General features: G+C 39.2%; 1 protein-coding gene across 1 annotated transcript in view; it reads right to left on the bottom strand.

Annotated features, from left to right (window-relative positions):
* ZNRF2 (zinc and ring finger 2) overlaps nucleotides 1-27,108 on the bottom strand; it is a 56,452-nt gene extending 29,344 nt beyond the window's left edge. Inside the window, 2 exon segments of the mRNA XM_082045781.1 lie at nucleotides 26,186-26,723; nucleotides 26,725-27,108. Of these exon segments, the coding sequence (XP_081901907.1) occupies nucleotides 26,186-26,723; nucleotides 26,725-26,904 (718 nt within the window). The 5' untranslated portion in view covers nucleotides 26,905-27,108.
* Between the last annotated feature and the right edge of the window lie 251 nt (nucleotides 27,109-27,359).

Below are 27,359 nucleotides of genomic sequence, written 5' to 3'. Positions count from 1 at the left end.
TCTAATCTGGCAGCCTGCACTCACAAGAAAGGTTGATTACTTCTTATGTGTTCAGCAGACATGGAAAACAGTCAGCACCTGTCCTCAGTATTTAAAAAAACCCAAACATGTTCACACTGGAAAATGTGGGCCCTTCCTCTAGCCTGAAAAACAAACAAGTTAGTCTAATCTTTCCTCACAGGCCCTGCTGCCTAAACCTTTCATTCTTATTGCTGTCCTCTAGGCTCTCTCCAACCTTGAAATATATTGCATTGCCAAAAACTTGGCATAACTTCAGGCCAAGACTTTGCAAGTTCTAAGCAGAAATTAATAGTTACCTGTCACATGGTTCTGTTATAGTAGGTGCTGAGTATCTATATATAGATCTATTTATACATAGAGAAGTCTCCTTTAGGTGTGTGTATATAGGCACGTACATGTGCATTTTAAACAAACCCACAGATTATTGGCTCATTCCTCTCATGACCCATAACATTCCCTAAATCTTCAACAGAATTGCTACTAGCCAGATCCCATTTTTTTAGTGGTATGTTTTATTTCTCTTCACATTTAATAATTCTCATTTGTCTTTTTTTTAACCAATTATGAACAGTTTTCTGATGTGTTAAAAACAGTTATGAACTCCAATTTCACCCTCCACAGTGTTTTCAGATCTTAAAAGTTTGTCATTCTATTTCCTTTTTAAAGTGCCCACCCTCCAAAAAAAGATTATTGAAAACAGACCCAAAGCAGACTAGCTTGATACTTGATTTCAGTTGCCCTTCTAGAGCAGTTACAGGATTCTCTTTCCAACTTTTTCAGCATCCACCTACTTTTTCACCTACACCATATTCTCTAAGTTTGCTGAAGAGAATATAAAGCAGAATAGCATAAATATTTATTAAAGTCAAAGCATAATGCCTCAACTTCTTCCTTTTATATTCAGTCGTGTAGGGGACTACAAAGGGAGATTGTAAGAATAGTAGAAAAATAGATGAAAATGATTCAGATCCTCAGAGAAGTAACAACAGTCTTAGTGAAGACAAACCTCTGTTACTCCCTTCTTCTGTAAACTCATTTGTTAAACTGAAAGAAGAAGAAATAAAAGCTTCAGTTAAGACTACATAGTCTATCAGAATTATGTGGCCACAGAATTCTCTTCTCCTGAGACAGCTAAAAATGGAAAGACAAAATAAATAATTCCTTAAGCTCAAAACCATGAAGCTTTTTACATGAAAGCATATTGCTTTAACACAGCTAACATCTTACCTGGTAACTTTACCCTAACCATTAAAGAGAATATGAAAATTATTTCACACTAAATTTAAGAACAGAGAACTGAAATTTTTAAAATTGCTTCAAGTTAGAAGGTAGAAGAAAAAAATAGCATTACCAATTCCCAGGGAACCCTCCACAAGAGAATTTCTGGGTGCTGTTGCTCCCAATACAAGTGGCTACTCAGAGACAGTTTACCACTTTATGTACAGAAGTTTTTTATGAAGGGAGAAAGTGCCTTGTTGAAAAGATATATCTAGTTCTCTAGTTTCCATCCTTCCCTATGCTGTCAATGGCTGCAGACAAGAGAACACAGTGTCATCTGGAAAGGCTTCTGGAGATGAAAATAAATAAATATTCCCCTCAATTTAGGAGACAAGAGGAAATCAAATAGAAATAAGAAACACAATACGAGCATTCCAAACTCTGTCTTTTCTAGAAAACCGAACCAGGATAAGCACAAGTAATTTCTTCTCAGCCTTTACTGATATTGTGCTTATAATCCAGAGGGTTTTCTTCCCCACTTTAGTGCAATAAAACTGAAGTAAACACACCTGTGAACTCCCTGAGGGAAACAAGGGATTTTCTTTTATATTTTCCAATTTAAAGCTTCCACAGCGTTCAGTGGGAAAGGAGGGATATATAAAATGTGGAATAAAAACAAACCCAAAACTTCGTTAAGGAGCCCACAGAATAATTAGAAAAGATATGTTTGGATAAGGCTTCATCTCCTAAGCAAAAACTTACGAAAGACAGAATCTTACTACATAACTTCTTTAACCCCCTTCATCTTGGTAACTGGGAAAGTAAGATCTTCAGTAGCAATCACTGAAAAATAATGCAGTACAGAATGAAGAAGAGAAATTGAACAAGACACATTTTCTTATTAATAAATAAAGCATTTGTCAACTGCAAAACTCCAGGTGTCTAATACCAATATAAAAATAACACATGATGATAATGATTGTAACTGACAGCTGCATACTTTTACAAAATGAAGAAGAATAAATACAACCGTTAAAAGAAAAAAAAAAAAGCCCCATAGTAGAATATCTTGCAAACCAGAAGATGAAATTACAGGTGCGAAAGACCTGCGGAAAGCTTGATTTCACTTCTCAATGCAAAAATAAAACCAGCTGTTATTAAAGGAACAGCTTTTCAAGAGTGACATTTTAGACTGATGCAAGCACCCCAAGAGAGGAAGAAAGACCTTCTTAGCTCCACCTGTGTTGGTGAGTGGATGTTACTCCCACCATCCCATCATCCATAGGTATCTGTAGTCAAGGTAGATGAGACTGCTCAAGTCTCCTTCATCCAAACTCCTAGAGTCTTTGCATTTTCACACCAACAAGCACACAGGCAAGAACCGTTTTTAAAGTGACTTGTAAGCTATTAATTCACTTTTAAACTTGCTACTTTATTAACTGCATTTCAGACACGTCACTCCCTCCTGCAGAGATCCATACCACAAGTTTCTTGATGGAACAGAAGCAGCTGAAGTCAGACAAGTGTGAATATAAAGGTACACTGGGAGTTGCATTTGGTAGATTTACAGGTAAGAGCAAGCCTCAGTTTTCATGTAAAAAAGGCTCCACCCACACCCTAAATCCAGATGATTTTTTTATTTTAGCTTACTACATTTGAGAAGTATATTTTCAACTACTGACCAAAACCTCCACTTATGAACAAGACCTTCCCCAGAAGAACACCGTTAACTTCCATAGCGTCTTTCCCAAGGAAAAAGGGGGCAGGGGAGAGAACCCAAAGGAATACACTTTTTCTCTCTCTTTCATATAGGTGTGATGACTCCCTTCCAAAATCTCAATCAAGGGCAACAAAGGAAATAAACATTTGCTCTCTCTCATGTCTCTCATTGTCAGATCTCTGGCAGAGATAAGAGCAAGGTCCCCTTCTAGCCACACCTGCAGAGTAACACCAGTAGCATGGGAAGAAACCAGCCCTATCACCACCTCAGAGGCTTCTGGACACACATGGTGTTCTTGCCACTCTGGAGAAATCTTGTAGAGCTGTGTAGAGGACAACAAAGTTGCCTGGAAATGCAGCTAAGCCAGGTTGGACACATTTTGGTGCCCAATCAACTATCTTATTCAGAAAGCAAGTAGCCAGAAAGCATGGTCCATGGTTTGGGGCACAAATGTATTTTATTTACACATGGCAGGCAAGATTAACCTGTCAAACAAGCTTAGTCCTTCCATTACCAGATAATGACAAATAACTGACAAAGTCAGCTTGCAGGTCTGAAAACTTTATGGAGGTAAAATGCCTTAAAACTTTTACTTTAGAGATACTACATATTCCCATTGCTCTTTTATTCTGAACTCACCCATCACAGTTCAAGGAGGAAGAATTCTTCTCTCCCATTCCTAGTCTCCCCTGAATCTGTATTTTTTTTTTTTCTTTCTTCTTTAATTTTCCTACTCCCTCAATTTTGCCTCATTGCCTGGAGCAGTATTTTCCTCAAACACTTGAAAAAGGTCTTTGCACTCATCATTTCACAACAGAAGTTGTGGAAGACAGACAGGACAACGGTCTGCTGCTGCCAGAAGTAGGCTCTTCTGGAGTAACTGAGTAATTTGGCAAGACAATTACAAACTTTTAAGTACAGGGAAATCAGTTTGTCTACACTCCCCTTCCCTTCTTCACATTGTCAATAAAATCACTACTTTAAAAAAAAACATACTAGTGTTAAAGAAAGTTTCCATTAGAAATCACATCATTTAAAAGGAAGTATGGGAAGAGCTGCTCCAAGATCAGAAGAATGGAGTCCTACTTTTTAAAAATGCACAGATGTAAATATCTTGAAAACTTGTACCGTACAATGCAACAAATCTGATCGGAATTACATGAAGCATGATAATAAGAGAGGAGAGGGTGGCTACACCATGCTGAGAGTATAGTTAATGATAGCTAAAGGAGAAGAGGTATGATGTGAAAAGGGCTGAATAATGGTTGACAAGGATGACTAACTGAACACGTGAAACAGAGCATCTTGTTGGACGTGGAGAAGTCTTCTGAGCAAACTGGCCAAAATGCATACAAGGTCTTACCAAAAAAAAGAAATGGGAGAGACAAAGTAAACACTGCACTTGGAACCCAGCAGACAGGAACAAAGGAGCAAGCCCCAGGAGAAGGCAGCATTTTAGAAGACAGCACAGATAATAATGCTGCTGGAAAGCATGCAGAAGACAAAGTCTCTTGGAGAATCTGAAAACTATTACTCTACTACACATACAAGGCGATAATGGAGACCTGAGAAAGCACAGCATTTACAGACAATTGGTCTGTTGCCTACAAAGTTTTTACCAAAGTAAGCGAGGGTCAAAAAAAGAAGTCCTCACTAAGGCAAAACTTTGTAAAGTCTGATTTAGTTGAAATACTTACCAATAACCTACGTGTTCCTGCAGAAATAGAGGTAGCAGTGACAAAGAAAAAAGGGGAAAACCAATCAATGACAAAAAAGTCAGAGTACAAAATATTAAAGATTACAACTGGGAAGAATATATATGAATAGTTAAATTATGTGGGATGTTCTCATGAGTTTAAATATTAATTCCAAACATAATAACATTTCATTTTTTGACAGCAACTTTAAATCATGTATCGAATGTATTTATAACTACATTTATCATTCAGTATAACAGAAAAATTATACCTATTAAAAGTACAGTTTCAGGAAAGTCAAGGACAAACATTTGAAAGCATACTTGTTTTCCAGTGCTTTTCATCTCATTTTCCAGTCATACATACAAACATTTTTATTACCTAAGCACAACAGCAGACTTTCCTACATTATTATACTCCGTCTTTCCCCTCTTTAGCTCTCCAAATGGCAGTTCTCCACAGAAGGCACCAATTTCTTACATCTGCAGCAAAACATCTAACCTATGGACTAGTTTACTTTCATTCACTTGAAACTGGTGAGGGTAAATGTGTTTGCTTGTTTATTTATTTCCCCAGACTCAGGAATGACTTATGAATAATGACTGAGCTTGGTAGAAAAGTCTGGGCTGAAAAATATCATTAATTCTCAGCACAATGGAATTTTGTTTAAGGAATAACTTTTTTAAAGTACTGGCATCTCTGCTTGTCATAAAGCAGCCTTTTGTTTTTAAATGGAAAATTAAACTAAGAGAAGTTCACTCATCCCTCTATTCTTTCAACTTGGAAAATATTTACCTTAGTGTACAGAATATTGCAGAAACTAGGATGCAAGTTCATAAGAAGACAGATTTTTAACAAAATAATTAGAGAGAATCTTAACAAATGGGGAAAAGACCAAAGGTTACAAAACACATAATTTCAGAAAGGTGTACAATGGAATTAGATCATTAAGTCATTTGGTATTAACAGAATTTAAGTGTTTAACAGGACTTATGTACAAATTTTGATAAAATGTGAGAGCAGTTTCTTAAGCTTGAGCGACATGCATTTATATTTTATAATGCACAACTTTTGCAAAAGTTCCTGTTTCTAAGACAGAACCTTTTTATAACATTTGGGGATGTACCACAGTGAAGAAAGCATGCAAAATAACTAATATGAGGAATGGTATAGAAGATGCATAACTAGTTCAGAAAAAGCTAGAACTGAACCCATAAAGAAATAACCCCCCAATCAAGTTTTCTTAACTATATTCAGTAAAGGCTGAAAAAAATCAAACTATTTATCCACATCCTTTAAACATAACCACCATGACAGATCCATCTACATTTAGTCTTTTATCTCTATTAAGAGAGTACATAGCACCTATACCATACTCTGCAAAACCTTAAAGAATATCCATAAATCACAAACCAACCAAACTTTCAAATGACGTGCCACATCACTCTTACTGCAGCAACTGAGTCAGCATTGTAACTCTTGCTTTTTCATCATTAAGATGGCACTCTTTGAAGAAACTTAAGAAATATTTTGTGTATCATTCACATTTTAAATGGGCTTTGTAGAGAACACTAGTGTGTATTTTATATTTTTCCATTTACAACTGCTGCATTGGTCTATCAAATTGTTGAGAAATTTGATTCACTACCTTAGAAGAGAAACATCTTGTTTACATTATTAACCAGATCATGCTAATAAGATGCACATATGCATGCGCACACACAGAGCATAGACTGTAAATAAGTTTTAACAGGGATAGGCAGTTGGAACAAATTAGTTAAAAGGACAGACATTTTGACTTTTCAGCAGTTTGAAAAATGACATGGTAACTCAAATTATTTTATTTATCCAATTATGGCTTTTATTTAAAGAAGTACAGGCTTTCATTGCTTTACTCATCCACAACACTATGGAAGGTAAGAGAAGCTGCAACTATTTAAAAAGTGTGTTTTGTTCGTCACTGTTCAAACAAAAACACGATCTCTCAATTGATGGATATAAGCATTATGCATAAGAAAGGAGACACTGTCTTGAGTTTGAATACTGAGATAGCATGAAACTGCAACATGCTACTAAATTGTATTTTAATAAGAAAGGGGTTTTGGGTTTGAGGTTTTTTTGTGTGGGGTGTTTTGTGTATGTGTTTTGGTTTGTCTTTTTTGTTTGTTTTTTAAACAACTGACTAAAGAGCAATCATAGTCAGTATTCCTATTTCAGGAATGCCCTTATAAAATCAGGATCATAGTGTACCAAGTGCTGCAAATATGTTTGTTTGCATATATGTATTAGTCTCTCCTCCTAAGAGCTTACACTCTAAAATATACAAGAACAAGCAATGGTTACAATGTCTCCATTATCTGCTTTAGAAAGACAGAAAGAAACTTGCCCTGGCTTACACAGAAAGAAAAGCAATTCTTATAAGTCTCTAGGTCTCACCTTACATAAAAATGCTATTTGCCCACAATGACATTGAGACAAGGGTCACGGAAAAGGTAAATGACTATATAAATTTGCTCTGCCTTTCACACAGAATCACAGAATCAACCAGAGCCTTACCTAATCAGTTAGCAAGGCTCTACCACAGATCCCTAAAACCAGCAACAGACCAATTAAAGTATAAAGAATAAAATGTTCAAACAGCAACAAAATCTGGTTTTGAAAGAAAAAAGAAAAGCTCTTGAGGGCAGCACAAGTGCCAGAGCTTGAGCCTGCGCTCCCCACAACTCATCCATGCATTCATCCCCTTCCCGCTGTCCCGCAGCGGTGCCACCTCCTCTGCGCTTGCTGTCCTTCCCTGCGTGGCCATGTCAGCTGGTGGGGACCAGCCCAAGCAAGGAGGACCCTGAGCTTTCCCAGTGGTGTGCTGGAGCAGCCTACTGCACCTTGCTGCATTAGGCAGCCTGCCGGCAGCATATAAAACAAGCCAGAGGCTGACAGGATCCAGCAGGTAGAGGGCAAAGACCAGTAAGGTGCATTTAAGTAAACCCTTCCATGATATAAACAAACCAAACAAACAAAACCACAATAAAAAAACTGTAGGTTTCTACAACAACAGACAAGCAAATGAAAGATGCATCCCCAATGAGTACTATATACATATTTCAGCAGCAAACAAACTTATATAAAGAAAAAAATAAACTTCCATGATGCACATTAAATAACCAAACACCTAGCCTTTCTCAAACACCTATGATTTAATTCTCTTCCAATTCCCATTTTTTAAGTGTAAAGCACTCATAAAAAATAACTTACGCATCTTCCATCACTTTAGGATCTAAAGTCCTGAGGTAAGACTACTCAGGACTACTACCACCCAAAATGATGAGAGATATAGATTTATATTTATTTTCCCATTGTAGCCTTTCATTCTAGGTTGGAAAAAAACTCACAACTTCCCAGAATCTTCTGTGTAGGAAACAATAGTTCTTGAAAGGCATTTTCAGTTAAATAAACCACTTTCCAAGCAAGAAAGATTTTATATTGCTAAGTATTCGGCTACTGAATTGTCACATTACTTTTCACAAATGGGTTTAAGAACTGTAAAGAATTAACATAATTTATAGACATTTTTCTGTTGCAAATTAGATCTCCCACTTTCTCTAAGAGAAGCATTAGTTCCTCAAAAATATTTTTGTTTCAGTAGACAGAAGCTGTACTTTCATCGTCTTAGGAAATTCCCACATGAACACCAGCTTAAATCCACTCCTGTTGTAGGAGAAGCCCTGGGAAGGCAGGTCCATTGCACACAGGTGAGTGCAGTCACAGTAACTGTGATAAATTTCACAGTATGGCCACCAGCAAATTAGTGAGATTAAGCCAGGCATAAGTCATCAGCTCTGGTGAAAAGAGAGCTTTGTAAACTCTATCTGTATTAAAAACTACTGAGAAGTAAGCCACAGGCATGTAAAGGACAGACAGCCTCTGCCCCCAGGCTTTTTTGTTTCATCAAGTAGCTTCTTGAAAAATTTGCTTTTAGCTACCATTTTCAGGAATACCTAATAAAAGCTCCCAAAGGAAGCCTGACATTCCTGCCAGGCATCACAGAAGTATACTCTTCCTTTTGCTAGCAGAGGTCTTGCCATACCTGTCCTTCACAGCAGTTGTATCAAACCAGAAATCAGTAAACTGGGAGATGTGCCAATAAAAGAAACCTACTTTTATTGGTTTTTCTTAAGAAGCAGCGATACACAACACAATTCCTGGCTTTGTGCAGCGGGAATGGCATTTAAATGTATGTCTTTGCTTTCCAGAGCTGTGTAGACATTGTACCATTCATTCTATTACTCCTGTAATCTACAGCAGCAGTTTCTGTTTTGGAAAACATCTCCGCAGGGCAGCAGGCAGGCTACAGAGCACTAGCAGCTGTCCAATCGTTCAGGGAGATCCTCCAGCTCCAGGCTGGAAAAGAAGTGAAAGCTGAACTTGTTGTTTGAACAGAAGACTTTAGCCTGACATTGCCGTCTGTCTGGCACTTTCCACAAAACATGGCAGGACAGGCTGAAATTCTGCTCTTTGGGTAAAACCAGTCCTTAACTAAAAATGTATCAAAACTGTCCAGAAGCTGGCCTAAATATGACCAAAGGAAACAGATGCAGTTGAAAGGGTTATGTCATACACATGGAAATACAAATATTTTTTACACACAAGCATATGCTTTGGGGTAGAAGTCAACATAAACATGCAAATTGCCCTCCTTACCTATTGTATAGGTCGGACTATTTTTGCTGACAGAGACATTCAAAACAATATTGAAAAGTAAGCTCTTAGTTAAGAAAGGGAGTTCACAGCACTTAACACCACCTATACAATGACTTCTAGGAAGAAAAATGAAAACTTTAACTCATTTACCAGTTTTCTACCTGCAAAAATATCCATACAAGTTGCACTAAATCTTGAGACAGACTAATCTTGTTACACTGTCACCTAGTTAGGCTAGAATCATAGTAACAACATTTCAAGGGGAACAAAGTCCATTTAAGCTCTTAGAAAAAGAAATCAAATGTTTCAGCTCTATTTATGTCAATTCAGCATATTACCCAACCCACAACATAGGCGGAATTATAAATCCTGCAGTATGTTATTGTTGCTCTCGACCTAGCCATGTATCTCACAAAGTCAACAGTAGCTTCATCCAGCAAAATAAAACAGCAAGCCTTTTGGAATAAATCAAAAGCACTAAAGGCACTAAAAAGTACTAAAATAAAGACTTCTAATCTATTAATATTCTGGCAAGAACATGTATACATAAGTCTGTGCCTTTAAAACCAATTCAGACAAAAAAATCTGATCTCAAATGTATTAATATGGACAGGTACGAAGCTGCCTTTTTTTTTTTTTTTTAATAGCCAAACAGTTTGTACATAAGCAATTCTTAAAGACACAGGAAACATCTTCCAAAGTACCAGATATGACAACTTTCATTATCAATTCCTATTCATCTTGCACTGGCTAATCTGTTAAAGTAGGCTTTAAATTTATTTAAATGTAAATGTACATGGTGGGTTCCACCTCCAACCCCATTCCCCCCATCCAAACAAATATGAAAAGTGTTTCATTCACTATCCAATCTCCATATGTTTCTGTAACTACTCAGGAAACAAACCATTCTTATATAAAACCTAAGAACTCAGAATACCAGGGAAATAACTTTTATAATGTGACTTCAATAAAAATCTTCAACTTATAAATAGAATCCTGTTATATATCATCTCTCCAACGAAGCAAGTTTAAGACAAAAAAAAAAAAAAAAAGTGGAATGTAACCCCGGAAATTACCCAATAGCTTGCCACAGTTCCCAGATATATGGCAGAGGTCCAATCCAAACAAAGAAAAGTTACCCGTAAGTTAGGAACAACTGATTTGGAAACATAGCTTTCCCAGGACACTGAGGAAACTCTATTACTAATTTAATTTAATGATGGTATTCCCATTTTTCATTTAAAAGTTGTAATGCATGTATTCCAACCATTGACACAGCAAAATGAGTTGGTTGTTTTTTTTTTTTTTCCTCCTGAAATTCACTTTCTTTCTTCCAGTAGCGAGGGAGTGTAAGAAATGCAGGTGGCTTCCTTGTTTATTTGTTTAGTAGTAAACTGAATAAAGCTGCCGATGTTCTTACAGAAGCTAACGTAACAGTATGGTAGTACACCAAAAGGTCTTCAGCATAAAAATGAAATAATATTTACTTAGGATTCCCACCCCTAAGGAACATGCTGCAAGACATTTGTAAAAAGATAACAGTAAGTAGGGGGGAAAAGCACATACTATCTTAAATAAACTGCTCTTAACAATAGGGAAAAAATATCCAAACCAGATAGATCTCTGCAGCAGGGTCATAAAAATAAAGGGAAAAGGTCACTGAAGTATTTATAAACCTTGTTTTCACAAATGAATCAAAGTATTACTGTGTTTTCCACCTTGGCTTTGAAAATCATTAAGTAAAATTAAATATTTACAGATTTTGTTCTTTTTCTTCCACATAAAAGATTACTCCTGTCTTATTACCCAAGCATTACTGGATGCAAAACTATCCCTTTTCAAAAGTAAGTATTTCAGAATACCATCTTCTAAATTTCAGGTTCTTGCCAAGAAAAACTGATGTTATTTCACAAGGTTAATCTGTCAGTGAGTCTCCTACTGCTCAAAGCATCTTTCTAACAGTAACCCAAAACATAACAGAAGTTTCTCTAGGTTTTTGAATATTTAAGGTCAAATATTCCAGTCATCTAATTTTTTAAAAAGTGGTGTAACATAGCAACAAAGAAAACTGAACAGACAGTGTGATAACAGAAAGGATCTGTATAACATGCTTTTTTGTCTTCTATTTCCACTTACTGGAAGAAACCAAGCAGGGAAGTCCAGCTGAAACAAGACTAAAAAAAACTTTAGCAGAAAATGAGAACTAGCTCCAGAAAGTCCTTAAACCACGTGAAAGAAGAAGAAGAAGAAGAAAAGAAAGAAAAAAAACACAAACACAATGATGAAACTAAGAACAAGGAAGTTAGCCCACCAATGTTTGGGAAAGCCATAACATGAAATGTTTCTGAGGAGAGAAGTGAGCAAATAGATGACAAGTGAACTTCTGAAACCCAAGTAAGATTAAAATTAAATTAAATCAAACTTAAAACCCACCACGTAGGAGCTAAAGGCACATGAGTCCGAGTCCCTGCTCAGGAGCCCCGGAGGGGCCCGGCCCGGCCTTGGAGGCTCTGCCTGAGCTGTCCAGGCCGCGGGTGCTGAACAGGGCTCTGGCCTGGGAGGGGCTTGCCCAGGCTCTGGGTTTTTCCTCTTTTTGGCTTCAACTGAGTGGGTGTTAAACCCTGAACGATTTATCCTTGATTATTAGTCTTTTGTTAATCCTGTCATCGAGTGCAGTTAGGCAAATACCACAACAATGACATAAAGAGATGTATTAATACATGAGGTCTGCCTTCTGCAGCCAGGCCAGAATCAAACCCTTGTAATGGTTTTTACTCTTGGTCTTTAGCCAAAATTCATGGCTTAAAGAAACAAATACATTAATTTCAGTTTATGTAAAGGATAATGAGATATATACACGTGTAAAAAAAAAAAAAAAATGAAATCCCCCTTTATTTATACAGCACTAGTGCCAACTTGTATACACAGTCACAATTGTACTTTTGTCTGTGTTACAGAACAGTTTTTCATAGCCCAATCAGATGCTTTGAGTTTTAAAGAATAATTGAAGCTGGCTTTCTTGTTTATACAGGAAGAAGCAACTTCAAGTTTACTAGCTAACAGAAATACTAATATCAGATAATATAAGTCTGTTTTTAATAAAGTCTCTTATCAATCTATCCTCCTGAATCTGGCTATGCAGTTGCTGACAGAAACAGCAACTTAAGTTTTTTAAGACAGTTACTTTATTGTTAAATGTTGTCTGCTTCATTACCACCCTGGTCCTTTTTTGTCATACACATCTAGCAAATTATAGCTTTCAACAAACCTAATTCAAAGTAAGTAGATACACAAATTGAGAGAAACAAAATCATAACAGTGCAATAAATACCCTTTCAGTTACATTTCAAGGCTATATACATTGTTGACACTGCATCTAATAGCTAGAAAAATTCAAATACAGTTAAAAAGGAAAAAAGAGCCCTTCACATTTGTAATGAAGAAAGAACTACCCATTAAAAATGCATCAACTGCAAATTTCTGCATTGAAAATTGGGAATTGGTTGTGAAACAGTAAGAATAATTTGTTTATTAGTTTTCAACTTGCAAAATTAGTTTTCAAAATAGAATACTCAAGGAAATAGGTGGTTTCCACTAAGAAATTAAGAAAGAATAGATAAACATCATCTCGTCAGAATCAGCTAAACCCAGCTCATCCTGCATTCCAGTGACAGGAAGGAACCGTTAAACTCAAGGTCCCTTCAAGTGCTATGATCATCAACAAAGAGAGTTTCACCCACACATCACAGCATCTTTTGTGTAAAGTTTTGAGGGGAAAGGACATCATATGCCTACTAAACTAAAAATAATAATGAAAATTCATTGATAATGTCAAGAGCAAGGCCTGTTGTTTTCCAACACACTGTGTGAGAAAGGAAGATGCAATGCTTAAGTATTACATATAACAATAACTGACTCTAATAGCTGACAAAAGTATCTCTAATCTATACTTACCTCTCTGTGGACAAGTACTTCTGGTGATATTCCTAAACCTCAGTTACAGGGTTTAATTGTCAGACCATTCACCGACTTTCAGATTTAGGAAAATACCTTTAAAATTAGCTTGTAGTTTAGGAGTTTCTGCAGAGGGCTATAAATCTAGCAATTTAAAGACATGAATACTGAGATTACAGAAAGAGCTCCCTTCCTTCAACAGAGGAAGGAATCCTTGTCAGTTATATACAATTCCTGACAAATGAGATTATGTTCTTCAGGACAGTTTTGTGAGTATACCAAAAGTTCCGCATGTGCAAGACTCACTGACTTAAGCTGCCCTCATGGTGTTGTAGCTGTACCAGTAGCTTAAAAACATTGCACCTAGTACATTTATCATCACTGCCTGAAGGAGAACAAGGCTAATTATGTCAAACTACAGTAGGAAAAATACAAGAAAAACAAGGTGCTGACTTGAGGCCTTTCTTCCTTTTCTGTTTCTATATGAAATTTCACATGTCTGAAGTTGAATTACAAGTGTGTAATTTTGTAAATTTACAAATCTGTAAGGCATAAACAGAAAACTGATAGGATTAGAATTTAATATGTTGATGTTTAAGTTCCAGGCTTTAATGCTTCATGTTATATGTAAAGCACATTTATGGGGTTAGACCTTTGAGGAAACAAGTTAAATTGGTTTTAACTTGTATGCACTTCAAAATACTGTTAATGCAAAGAAAAACATTACATCACAATTTTCAAGTTTGGGGAAATGCAAATCAGAAGAACTGGAGACAAGAAAATATCTAAAAATAAATAGCCTAAAATAGAAAATTCATCAAAATGGCCTCTCATCTCTTTAATAGAGTACTAATTATCTATTCCGATGTGTTTCTCTTCAGTGTTATTCCTCCATTAACGCTACAGATATAACTACTGTTAGATAAAACTAGGATAGCTAAGTTAAAAATCCAAATCAAATGTAATACCCAAAATTCTGTCTTTCTAGGAAAAAAATAGAAAAAAGTCCTAAACTAAGACACTGGTTTTTTGTTTGTTTGTTTCAGGTTTTTTATGCAAATATTTTGAAGATCCGGGTAAATCAATATTTATACAGATTTTTTTTGTAATTTCAGTTACTAATACAGGTGTAGCAAGTAAGAAGACTCATCCGCACAGAAGACAGCAAGATGGAAGAGAAAAGGGAGAAAAAATAAGAGGTTCTCAATAAGCTTTAGTGTGTCATAGGATCACAGAGACTGGAAAAAAACTATCAGCACATATATCCGTGCATCCTGATTTCCTCTGAGTAGGAATAATGCAGCAAACACCACCACTCCATACAGACTTCCCCCCTCCTCTCTCTTGCTGACAAACTTGGCATCCTTTTCTGAGGATTTCCTTTGAGGTTAATATTTCCTGAGGTGCTAATGTTTTTCACTCATTCTAATTCTGCATCTTTGTGGATGGTGTCAAGCCAGCCACATGTTCGATACAAACATTTGTTTTTAAATGTATTTAAAAGAATGCTAGCATTCTACAGCTAACAAAGTTTCATAATTAAGAACAGGCTGCCATGGGATGCAGCTGTTAAACAGCCCTGAAATTCTCCAAATCCATGATGAGAAAAGGAAGAAAAATAAGAGTCCCTAGAGGTGCATATTATAATTAGTATTTTGCGGCACTTTGTAAAATGCAGAACATATTACAAATATAACAGCTACATAAAAGTAGAGACATTTGACTACTTGCAAGCATTTAAGAGCCCTCCTCATGTTGACAAATTATGCATCACTTTTGCATATTTAACCTGCAAGCTAAAGTATTTGTTGAGCAAAACAAGGGGGGAAAAAAAATCAGAATCATCCCCAAATCGATACCATCTCATCTAGACCTGAATACCTTTCAGGTCTCCCATTCTCAGCTCATTATATCAGAGCAATTTTCACTATCAAAAGGCAGTATAGCAACACTAGCCCAGCACTCTGTTTCTCAGCATAGTTAGCAATCCAGACACACCAAACTAAAACCAAAGCTGTATAGCTTTTCAGACTTCAAAAGCCAACAGCATCCAATACCATGCTATACTCTCATTCCACACCCCACTATACCTGCCATTTTCATTAGTTAACTAATGGAATGGCAGAGATGGAAGGAACAACCTGTGGATAGCAAAACACAATCACTACTTCTCCAGTACACTTCAACAGGGATCCACTTCGCTTTTCAATGCTTTCAGCTACTTCCAGCTTTGCTGCTAAATATATGTTTTTCAGCAATAAAATACCAGGATAAAACACAAAATCTGTATGCCAGTGTTTTTCATCAGTAAATTAAAATTCAGCTAAAATAAAGATCAATATAATTAAAAAGCAGGCAACAGCCATACATAAGCAAGCATTTTTTCAGAGAGTGTCATGTCTGTTACAACAAATGTAAGGCAAGTTATACTTGGCATTCATAAAGACTGTTCAATTTTTCCAAGAGTTGAAAGAAGTTACAGAAATTAATTACTACAGACTTTTCTAGTACTACTAAAAGCAAGGGCTACAGCAGAGGTCCTGGAAGGTTTTTTGCTGTGTCACTTAATAAAAAATGAATTCAAAAATTTAACAAGTTTTTTCTTTTTTAAAAAAAATGAAACTTAGACAGTTGTCAAAACTACCTAGATCAAAGATTGTAGCTAGCCAGTCCCTAAAAGAGAATCAATACTGGCCAGAATTCAAAAAGTAGAATGCTTTTCACATCCACTCCATGACCTCTAGTTCCACGTCCGCATAAAGTTGCCTTATCTGTGTGGACAGGAACAAACAATCTCAACACTGCTATCAGCCCAAGTGCTCTTTATAAATCTTAGTTCTAGCCCACTTTTCACAAATCAACAAACTTCCCCAACTTATTAAACTCTTAAACGTCCAGAAATTACATCATCCAAGCTTAAAACTCTTCTGAGCATTTCTTCAGAATAACGCTTTAAAGCAAAATGTACAATCATTAAATACATTTAAATGGTTGGCTAGCTGCACACCTGTAGGGGGAAGTCATATATAGAAGCCCAGCCCCCTAGAAGGAACTCTTGCCCTCCAGCTCCAAATGTGTTCATCATTTCCTTTTGACTTCGGCTGAATGCAACCGTGTGTCTTACAACTGGAGAAGCACAGTAGAGACACAAAGGAGAATAACCTGGGCTGGCCCACACTTGCACAATATGAAATACATTATTTGCATCAGCCTTCTTATTTCTTTGTTTGCAGCAGAACTAGTCCCACTTCTGCAAGGAATATTTCCTCCACTCCTTAGGTGCATGCTGTCACTGGATCTTGATCTTATCAAGTGTGCAAAAACCCAAGCTTATTTTAGCACACATTTTATTAGGCTAGCAATGCAATCGGTATTTCCTCCAAACTGGAAGCTATTCAGTATTTTACTTCAAAAGCATTTTAAACAGTTTGGTTTTTTCATATCCACAGCTGCAAATAAGCCCAGTATCATCTGTCTTTGAAAACGTTATCGCTTACAAAACACACAAATTCGTGGATACAAGACATCTGGATATAAACTAATCCAAAGCTGAGCTGTAGCAAACATACAATTAAAGTTAACTGAAGTGTAATATAGTTCAGTCCTTAAGAAGCGAGGTAATGCCTGTACACTTGTCACCCAGTATCTAAATGTTAGGACAGATGAATTAGATATTCAAAGGGTGCTTCTTTGATAGCATGCAGTCCTTTTACATATGTGAATTTAATGCTGTTTTCATTCACATGCTATTCTAGTAGATAATTTCTCTTCAAGCAGCAACGGCCTTATAGCTCTATTGCACAGATGGAGCAGGTATTTTATTTCTTTACACCACAACTAAAAACTATGGAAGTAGTTTTCCAGTTATGTTTTATTGTTTTGAAATTGTAATTAATCAATAGACTGATAAATCTTTAACAAAAAGTAGGGTCTTTTTTGTTCTGTTTTGAACTCAGACAATCTACTTGTCACATATTTAGTAGTATTCCCAATATAAAAATAAAACAAGTATCTATCTACACTGATCTGACTACCCCTAACAACTACACACACATGGATAAAGGAAAAATAAACAAACACATTCAAACCAACCTTAACTGACCATTAAGTTGCAAAATCACAACACTGAAAAATTAAAAAGCTCTATAAGAAAGTTGCATAGGTAACCCTGTATTTGGGCACTTCACACCTGAACTCAGTAATACTGCCTTTCAGGACACTTCATCAAAATCACCTCTGCAGAAGAATCGTGTTTATCCAGTTTAAGAGACTACAGGAGCCCCAAGTCACTTGCTGCACAAGCATAATGTGCCTTCCAGCACTCAGAATGCAGGTGTGTGATTTTAAATTCATTCTTCCCAAAAGACAGCAAAACACCCAAGAAAATGGAGAGCAGCTCCTCAAGTCTGTCATCTTAGACTGCCTCAGTCCTCCTTACTTTAGGCTACTCCAGCCATCCTTACTGAGGCATAAAAGACCATGAGAAGAAAGAGGACTGAAAGTAGTTAAATGATGGTAAAAAGTAGTTAAATGACCATAGAGAACTGCATGTTACTGTTGCCATTGTTCTTTATATTCTAGAGATTGTCCACCATTATCTCTTTGAAATTTGCTTAACTGATGATGCTCTGCTCTATTTGGTAGAGACACAGCATTTTCTTAAGTCTGGTAAGATTTTTCCCCATACTGGAACTTCAATTGATATTCATGCTCAAGAATCAAGGAGGAGTGATGTTCTTCAGTCCACAAGAAGTAAAACCCTCATAGCTGCAGAAAGGCAGGATTCAACAGCAACATGTTTTTCAGGGAACTACCTAGGATTGATTCATGGCAGGGAGAGAATTTATTTTGTTCTGAAAAACTATCACCAGGTTGAAAATTATTTTTTTTTTTTTTTAGATTCTCAAAATACTGTCTGTGTTCAGACAACCTGCAGAAAGCACTTCTAAGCAGACCCTTCTTTTACTGCACATGGAAAACTTCACCAGTTTTAAGTTTCTTTCACAAAGGCCACATCTGTTAGTGTACACTATGACAGTTTTTATTTTAGCACTGCAGAGGAACTGCATTTAGGTTGCGCTCAGCATAATTCAGCAAGAACCCATCCTTCAATTTTGTGTCAAATTCAATACTCAAAGACAGATGCATCTTTATTTCAGTTAGACATGTGTCCCTCTCCTTTTGGCATTGAGTCCTACTAATATTAAAAATGTTATAAAGGCCTTAACTATATTTCAACTCAAGTGAATGTATATACACTTATACTTTATGAAAAAAAAAAAAAGGCCAGGAGAATCATAACACTGTACTCACATAACAAAGAATGTAATTTACTAGTGTTGATACTACTCTACATGCTCAACTAACCTCTCATATCTAAAAACACCTTAATTTTTAAAACCTTAATGAAGTTGCAGTATAAATCAATCTGACATAAGGACTAATTATGGTAGCCTGACTAGGAAGTGTTTTGGAACACCACTAGCTTTAAAAGCCATTTACAGTTAAAACGTTGCTAAATAATTGCTTTATATAAATGACACTTCATATGGAGAGCCAAATAAATTGTAACAGCTGATTTTTTTTCCTGCCATTCTTCTTAGATGAATTTATTATAAGTTAATAGAGGACATGCAAAGTGCATGCCAGACGAGAACTCTGTATTTATAGCACACTAAGTCAGCAAACAGAATCTACTAAAAATAGCCACAATGGTATGCAGCACACCCACCCCTTTGGGGACTATTCACAGGCTGTGGTGGTCTGATTTTTAGACAGAGCAGACAAGGAAGACGAAAACACCCAGGTAGGTCAGTTCCTAAAGATGACTAAGAGTAACGGAGTCAAATCCCACGCAACAGTTGGTATTCCTTTTGGCAGGCAGTCAGACACCCCAAGCCCTGTGAGAGTTTCCTGCATGTTTCCTGATCTCTCCAGGTCACTACTAGGCAACTTCCATGCAGAAAACAGAAACATGTCCCAAGTGAAAGTGAGAACCAGCCCCATTCTTTCTACAACTTACCCTCCCGCTTTTGCAAGCATCAGGAATTTGAAGCCAACCAAACAACAGATGTCAAAGAGCTGTGGATGCACACTGAGACATCCTTACGCAAGTCACAATGATCATTTACAATGGAAAGGTGGCCTTGGGAACACAGGCACTTGTTTAGGAAATATCTAACCAGAGATAAGACAGTAAAAACACTTTCCTGGATGCTTAAGAAGTGCTGTTCTAGTTTTACTTGGGTAATGGTGGTTTTTATAAAAAATTGCTTTCTTTTGATTGATAAGATGTATATTTTTAAAGATATTAAAAAACAGAAACGTAGAACACTCAAAGGTTTCTCACTGTTTTCTTTTCATGGCTTAAACATCTGCAAGAACAACATCTTCCATTACACTCTAAATGAACACCATCTGTAGAAATGACCACATGCCTCTCCTGAAACCAATTAAACCATTAATGAACAGCACACATGCTGCAGAAAAATCCTGAAAATAATCTAGACTTGGTTCATGTACCTGCAAATTGCAAGGAAAACCTATCCTAAAAACTCCATAACATTATTCAAAAGTTTCATGCAAGGCTAAGACAGCACATCAAGAACATTAACATGATGAAGTTTTCCATGAGCAGCTGGAAAGAACAGGAGGAGAACTTACCCAAACAGATGGGTAGGCACCGTGTTTTAAAAATAGTTTTGAATTTCTAGCACTGACAAAAGGCTTTTTTTATAAGACAAAGAAATTACTCGGAAGGTTGCTGGAGACTAGTCTGCAATTATGTGAGAGAACATGAGGAGAGGCACACTGTCAGGATATCAGGGTTGGATAGGTATTCTGAAGACATTTAAAAGGAAGGCCTTTGTTTGAACTGGCACTGCAAAGGCTCCATCAGGTATTATCGCTGTCTTGGTAGCCAAAATAAATATTTATATATGCTATTACAATTAGGCTGCTTCCCTTTCTTCAGACTGTTAACTATTTACAATTCTGCCATAAATGCAGTGCTGCCATTTCTATTATTTGGCTTCTCTTAACCCTTTTTTGTATACCAGGCAGGAAAAGAAAAAGAAGCCCTTCAAAGATCCTCCATCACTCGCTTCAGCGTTTACTCCAGTGCCGCAAGCCTCTCATCATCATGGAGACCTGTCTTCAACCAAAGGAAACGAAACATGGCTCCCAGGGGCTTCGCTAGCACTACCAGCAGATCCAAACATTTCTTTTAGTTCATTTGTCCAAAGGGGGTGGTGGTGCTGGACTTTTTGCTACTTTTTCCTGTGCCCTCCTTAGAAGAGTTTCTGTCTCTGCTGCCTACCAGGCACCGTATGCTGCCCACTCTGTGTATGCAGGAGCAACAGAGGAGTCCACTAAACACCAGAACAGTGAGACCCTGAAAAGGGATTGGATTCCTCAAACCCAGCTGTCAGAACAGCTCTTCTAAAACTCCCAATCAATAGACTTATCCTTGAACTGCTTTCCTAGCACACTGGATGTTTCAGTCTGTATTTTGGTTAATGGAATACTAATATATTTTCAAAACCTCCCATATCTTCAGAGACTGCAAAAGTGACTCTTCTGTCTCATTTTGGAGTCAACTCACCAGTATAACCGAACAGAAAATGAGACACACATCTATCTCCCCCCGCAATCTGTGGTTGTTGCGAGTTATGTGTATGTGTACAGACATGTTTGTTATTTCTCTCCGCTTTCAGACTGGTGTCCATTTTAACTTCTTCTACAATCAGCAGACTTCAGCCAGCCTCTCATTGTTATTGCTCTCTTTTTTTCCAAAGTGGATAAACATGGATATGATTGTGTTTCAATAGTGCAACCAAGTGAACAGAAACAAATCAAAATACCAAGGCAAAGACAGCTTCTTAGCTTTCACCATTCTGCACCTTGTAAGACCTATGAACTGGAACAGCTAAACTATGTGAAAATGCACATGGGATTTTTTTTGTATTCACAACAGCAAACAGCAGTGTTATCGTACATCTTAAAAAAGGCAGAATTTTTATGGAAAACTTTTAGTTTTATTAGACTAAACCCTTATACGCTTTCCTCATTCTGAATGGTTAGGAAGTAATTTAGAGAAATATATATTGTAGCAAAGATTCACTGGCCTTCCTCAAATATTTAAAAAAAAAAAAAAAAAATCCAACTGCCAGAAAGAGAAGGTATGTCAGGTAGTACCACGGCACACTGGCTGAAGCTGCAACAGCAAGTTTCACTGCTTCTAACATGATTCACACCCCTAGGATATCCCAACAGTCCCACTGCAAAGCACACTTTCCAACGCTTCTCCCAAGTCAGGGGGCAAAGACCTCAGAGCTACAACTTTGGCTGACAAAACAGGAGCAGCACTGAAGTCTGAAGTGTTTAAGAGTTTCACAGTTCCTCAAAGCAATAGTACTTGTGTGATACTGGGAGAGAAGGGCAAGGAAGTGGCCAAAAGATAGTCTTAAACCCCCAAAAAAGGTGTGAGAAAGATGAAGAGAACCTCAAGACCATATTCAAATTCCATATAACTAAACAGATCAGATGGAAAACAAAACAAAATGCAGCTTTCCAGGCAGTCTGAGAGATGTCTAAAAAACTTTTGTGACTTTATGTCATTCTTCTACTGACATCTGCTTCCAACAAGTAATTCAGGTTATAACCCGGGGCTTTCATGAGCTTTCTTCTATAGAGTGAAGAATTAATCCATTACTTCTACCAGCTATTATTACAAACAAATGCTACTGTAACATACCTATCAGGTTCTACCCATACTGTGTTATGTACATTCAGCAGCTGGCAATAAATCCTGAACTGTAAAGTACTACATAAAAAAAGCCTGATCGCTATCTGGCTTGAGAAGAGAAGAACATAACAAACTTCCTTCTCCTAACAAAGTTGAACAGATGCAACTTGATCTCCAAATTATTACTCGAAGTCTTGAGATAGGCCTGAAAGCTGTCAACAGTTGTGTCTGGCAACATGATATACTTAAAAACCTGTCTATAAGTACATCATATAAAATTGTAAATGACCGTATATAACACAACCTGAAATTTTAATATAATACTTGTACGGTCACTGCTCAATCAATTGGAAAGAACTGATACGGAAATTTAAGACTCAATATGTAACATTTCTGCCTTGTTCAGATGAATTTTATATATTCTTCCCTACGAGACTTTTAAAGAGGAAAAAAATATGTAAAGGCTTTATTCTTGTCTTACAACAACATTCCTAAGAAGAGATTTACATTTGAACACCAGAAGGATACTTAATACTACGTGTTTTCACCAAGATCTCTCCCTGTTGTGACCGCCCAGAATCACAAACATGAAGTGAGTTCTGAGGAGCTGTCAACATTTTTAGTGACAGAAGTAACACATCAGCAGTTACCCAAGGCAAAGAAAATTCCAAAAGATCATCCATTTTTAGTTGAAACTATTGTTGCAAGCACCATTGACAAAAAATAAGCTATATTGTAACTACAGCAGTGGCTTTGCTGCAGCGCTGACAGTTTACCCAGGAATACCTACTGGCTAAAAACACAGTGGAAAAACTAACTGTGGATCTCGGGGCCAACTCTTCTACACACTGTTCTTAACAGAAGGTAAGAATATTTATTTTGGGGCTGGGAGAAAGGGGAAGTCCCATTCACTGAGGAACAGAGCAGGAAACTACTGGTCCAAATTCCTGATAACAGCGTTATCACCTCAAAGGAAGCCGGAACCCAGCGCCGTGTTGCAAGAAAGTGCTTGAACGTCACGCACAGGTTTGGTCTCTCCATCTGGGAGTGCCCTAAGATCCTATGGAATTTGGGCCTTGCTCTGCTTAATGCTCTAAGCCTACTCCAGGCATGCTCACAGCACAAACATACACACACACATGTATATAGTGAAACCAAGGCCTCAGTTATTTAGTGAATTGAACTCTCCCTGAGATGAGACCTAAACTTACATAGCAGCATTTACTCCACTATACATTCACCATAAAGGTGCACTAGCCTGAGGTTAGACAAGAACATGAGGCCCTCAGAGTCAGGAAAGGCTGTGCTTACTATGGTTCCTATTGAAGATGAGAAATAATTGATCACACTTTCCAATACATTACATATAATAACATAATACTTTTTATATTCTCATTCAAATGTTATATTAACAAGCACAGTAGGGATTTAAGTATGTTACATTAGAGAATTAATACCTAGACATTACTTCAGTACGTAAAGCTGCCCAGTAAAAGTGACAATATGGTGTAATTCACTAATAGCAAATTAATTACAGTAATTTAACAAACACAACACCCATGTGTCACTGACTGATGAGGCCAAGCAGCATGCCTAAAAACATAAATAGCTGGAGATTCAGTTCAACTTATGGAAGTTATTCTAGTTCTTTTTTATTTTAATTTTCATAGAATTGCCATGCTAATCCTCAAAATTAATTTCAGTAATTTTCAAGATAAAAAGAAACAATTTGGGTAACTTGCAAGCTACAAAACAAGGGAGGGCACTTCAGGCATGCTTATGATACACAAGATAAATGCCAGATACCACACCTAAACAAGCTTGAGCTAGTTACCATCAGGGCAAAAACAATGCTTCAAGTTATTTTTTACCATGCTAATTCTACTGGTGTATGATCTCCAGTGGGGCTACTTGCTCCAAGCATCCAGTTATTACAAGGAATCAAGAAAACACATGGCATGCAGCTAAATAAGGATCCCAACATTCAATGTGATGTGGAGTAATGGATCGCTTATACCACAGAATATTTTAATTGAAAAAAATAATGTTTCAAGTGCAGCCTTCTTCACAGGTGTTGCAGTATTATGACTAAACAGTTATTCATCCCGATAAGAAATACTAAGATTTTTAGAAGAGAAAAAGCAAGTAGATTCATGACCATCTTGTGACCACATAAGGACAGTGTATCTTGAAAATTGCTACTCAAACTCCTAACATATGGCATTCTTTATTTATTAGTCAGTAGATGACGAGAGTGCACCCCTCCTGGTACTCTTCCTCACCAGGAAAAGCAAAAAGCTTTGCATTCATTTCAGCCCAGATCCCCTTCAGTTTGCCAGTTTCAGAGATTTGCAAAACACAAAATATGGTATAGTACAGCAATTAACTGTAGAAAAATACAACCAAATTTAGAATTATTCTGAAAAGACCTTCCTGCATCTGAATAGAGCTTCGTAGGTTATTGATCCTCATCACTGCATTTACATTTAATCCACTCCCTCCTGGCAGCAAGGCAGGTTGCAAGACAATGTTTAAGCAACAAGAGGAAGAAAAAACCAAAATTTTACCTTTGAACAACACCTGCCTACATGTTTTAATGATTCCTTTGTGCTTAGCACAAACTGCACAATACTCCACGATAGGGCATCCTTTCATCACTAAGGGCAATGCATGCACCTTCTTCCCCCACAGCTACCGTGACAGTATAATGAGCATCCTTGCAACAAAGCACTCCTATCGAGCAGCCTGGCACTATGAGAGTAGTTATGTTTCCTTTCTTAAGGGCAAATATCCCTTTATTAGAACAGGGTTTGACAGCTTTCTGTTAATGTTCAACCACCGCGCTGGGAGGCAGCAGTTTCAGATCTAGGAAGTAACAGCTATACTGTTCTCAGGTCAACACACAAGAGCCCAGAGGTGGCGGGTCATGGGACAGAAACCCCACCAGGGTAGGACTGAAGAGAGCTCTGCCCTGGCTAAAACTAGGTTGCATTACTGAAAAGAAGAAAACCCAGCCTGCTACAAATAGAATTCACAAACAGATTAATTAGAATACAGAAATACAGGAATTTTACAGTAACCTCCTCTTTCTCAAAATAAAACTTTTGGGGAAGTTGGTTGGTATTTAGACAGGTTATAATACATATATATATACTAGAATTATGAAGAGAATTAATCCATTGCAAAAGTCACCTTGCACCTTAATGTTTGACTTAAGCGAACAACGACCTCTAGAATAAACAGTACTGAAAGTAGTCAGTAACTTTGAAAGCAGCTGGCAACTTAGAGGCAGATTTTTAACTTAAAGAACACAGTGGTAAAATGCAAAGCCCTATTCATCTCAATATCACAGGAGAGACAAAAAAAACTATGACAAGTTGCTCCACGTCTAATACGCCCCTTAAAGGGCCTTAGCTTCTTGGTTAATTCCGAGTTTAGCAGAGTGTTTCTCCTGCCTCAAGTGCACACGTTGCCATCCTCAAGACTGTACAGGACCAGTGCTGCAAGCCTGCCATGGACAGCTATCCGGCTCTCCTCATCTCTCAGGGGGAAAATAAGGAAAGAAACTTACTTTTAACTTCCGTTTTTCTTAATCGACTTTCAGAACCAAGAACCCAAGAACTTAGAAAGAGGAACAGGCATCAACCGCATATTAATCAGTACCTAAAGAGGGGTTTGGTCCGATTTTAGAATAAACGGCGGAGACACATGATCCAATTAAATTCTAATTATGTAAGTAGCAGGCAAGAGTATTTACACAGGCACTGATTACAGCTATTAGAGTCTAAAGTCGCCAGCCGGAGAGGCTCCGCTTCCTTTTCGCCGTCCCGACCGTACCGCCGCGGAGTTCGGTTCATTTTTAACCTCCTCCTTTCACATCTCTCGTTACAAACAATAGGAGACGCTGGCCTGTCAACCCCGTCTCCAAACCGTGATTCCCCCCCTCCGGCGGGCGCAAGCTTGGAAGAGTCGCCGCTATCCCCAAAGTGATGATTCATGACCCGTCTCACCTCCGGCCCGTGAGCCGGGGAAGGAAAGCCCCTACATTCCCCACTGGGGACCCCTCACCCGCAGCAGCGAGAGAGGCACCTAAGCCACCCCACCGCGCCCGCTCCGCCGTCCGGTCCTTACCTCCGAACAGGTGCGGCGAGAGGTGAGCGGGCAGCGAGCCGATCACTAGCCGGGGCCCGCCGGAGGAGCTGCTGTCGCCCCCCGTGGGCCGCTCCCGGCCGCCCTCCTCCGGGGTGCTGTTCACCGAGTCCTGCGAGCCGTAAGGGCCGCTGCTGTGGGGGATGTTGAAGGCGGACTGCGCTGCCCGGGCCCCTGAGGCGCCCGCACCCCCTAAGGACCTGCTCCGGGGTGCCGACCCCGCGGCACTCGCCGCCGCCGCCGCTCCTCCTGTGGCCGTCGCGCCGCCGGGAGCGGCATGAGGCGCCGCCGCCAGGTGCGCGTACCGCCCGCCAGCGCCTGCCGAGCGCCCGCCGGTCCCGTTAGCGCCGCCGCTGCTGCTGCTGCTGGAGGAAGGTAAATCCCCGCCCGAGTACGCCCGGGTGCGGCCATTGGCGGCGGTAGGGCTGCTCTGCTTCGCACCCATGGTCCCGCCGCCGCCTGGCGCTGCCCGGTGCCCTTCGCCGCCGCCTTCCCCGCGGCGCCCGAGGGTGGCGGGAGTCCGGCCAAAGCGGGGGCGATCCGAGGCGCGGGTCGCGCCGGGGAGAGAGAAGAGGGTGCGCCGAGGAAGGGAAACAGGTCGCTCGGTGGGTCGGTGTCGAGACGGGAGAGCCGCCTGCCGGGATCCGACTCAGCTGGCGGCCCCGGCGCGGCCGCTGCTCGCGGGTCTGGGGCGCCACCATGAGCTGCTCGGGACGGTGCTGGCTCCCGCCGTGCGGCCGCTCGGCCCCGCCGCCGCTGCTGCTGTTGTGCCTGCTGCCGCTGTGCCCGCCGCCGCCATCCTCCTTCACTGCCGCTGAGCTGTGTGGGGGGCAACGGCGGCAGCAGCGCCGCCGAGGCCGCTCGCTCGCCCGCGGCGCGCCGTGCCTGTGCCGAGGGAGGCGGGAGGGGGCGGTCACCCTAGCGCAGCCGCTCCTCTACCGTGTCGCCATACTGGGGGCGGCACCAGCGGGCGGGATAGGGAGCGGTTACAGCGGTAGGGGCCGCCGCCTCTCTTTCCCCCCGGCCGCGGACCAGCCCCCGGCGGCGTGACGGGTCGGGCCCGCCGTCTCGCCCCGCCTCCTGTCCCTCGCCCCACGCAAGGTGGGGGGCCGAGGCGAGAACCTGCTGGGCGGAGGACACGGGCGGCCGGTTGCCT

This window comes from Streptopelia decaocto (genome assembly GCF_964273445.1).
Source record: "Streptopelia decaocto genome assembly, chromosome: 2".
Classification (NCBI taxonomy): domain Eukaryota; kingdom Metazoa; phylum Chordata; class Aves; order Columbiformes; family Columbidae; genus Streptopelia; species Streptopelia decaocto.
Note: the sequence above shows the minus strand (reverse complement) of the source record. Positions and strands in the feature narration are given on the sequence as shown.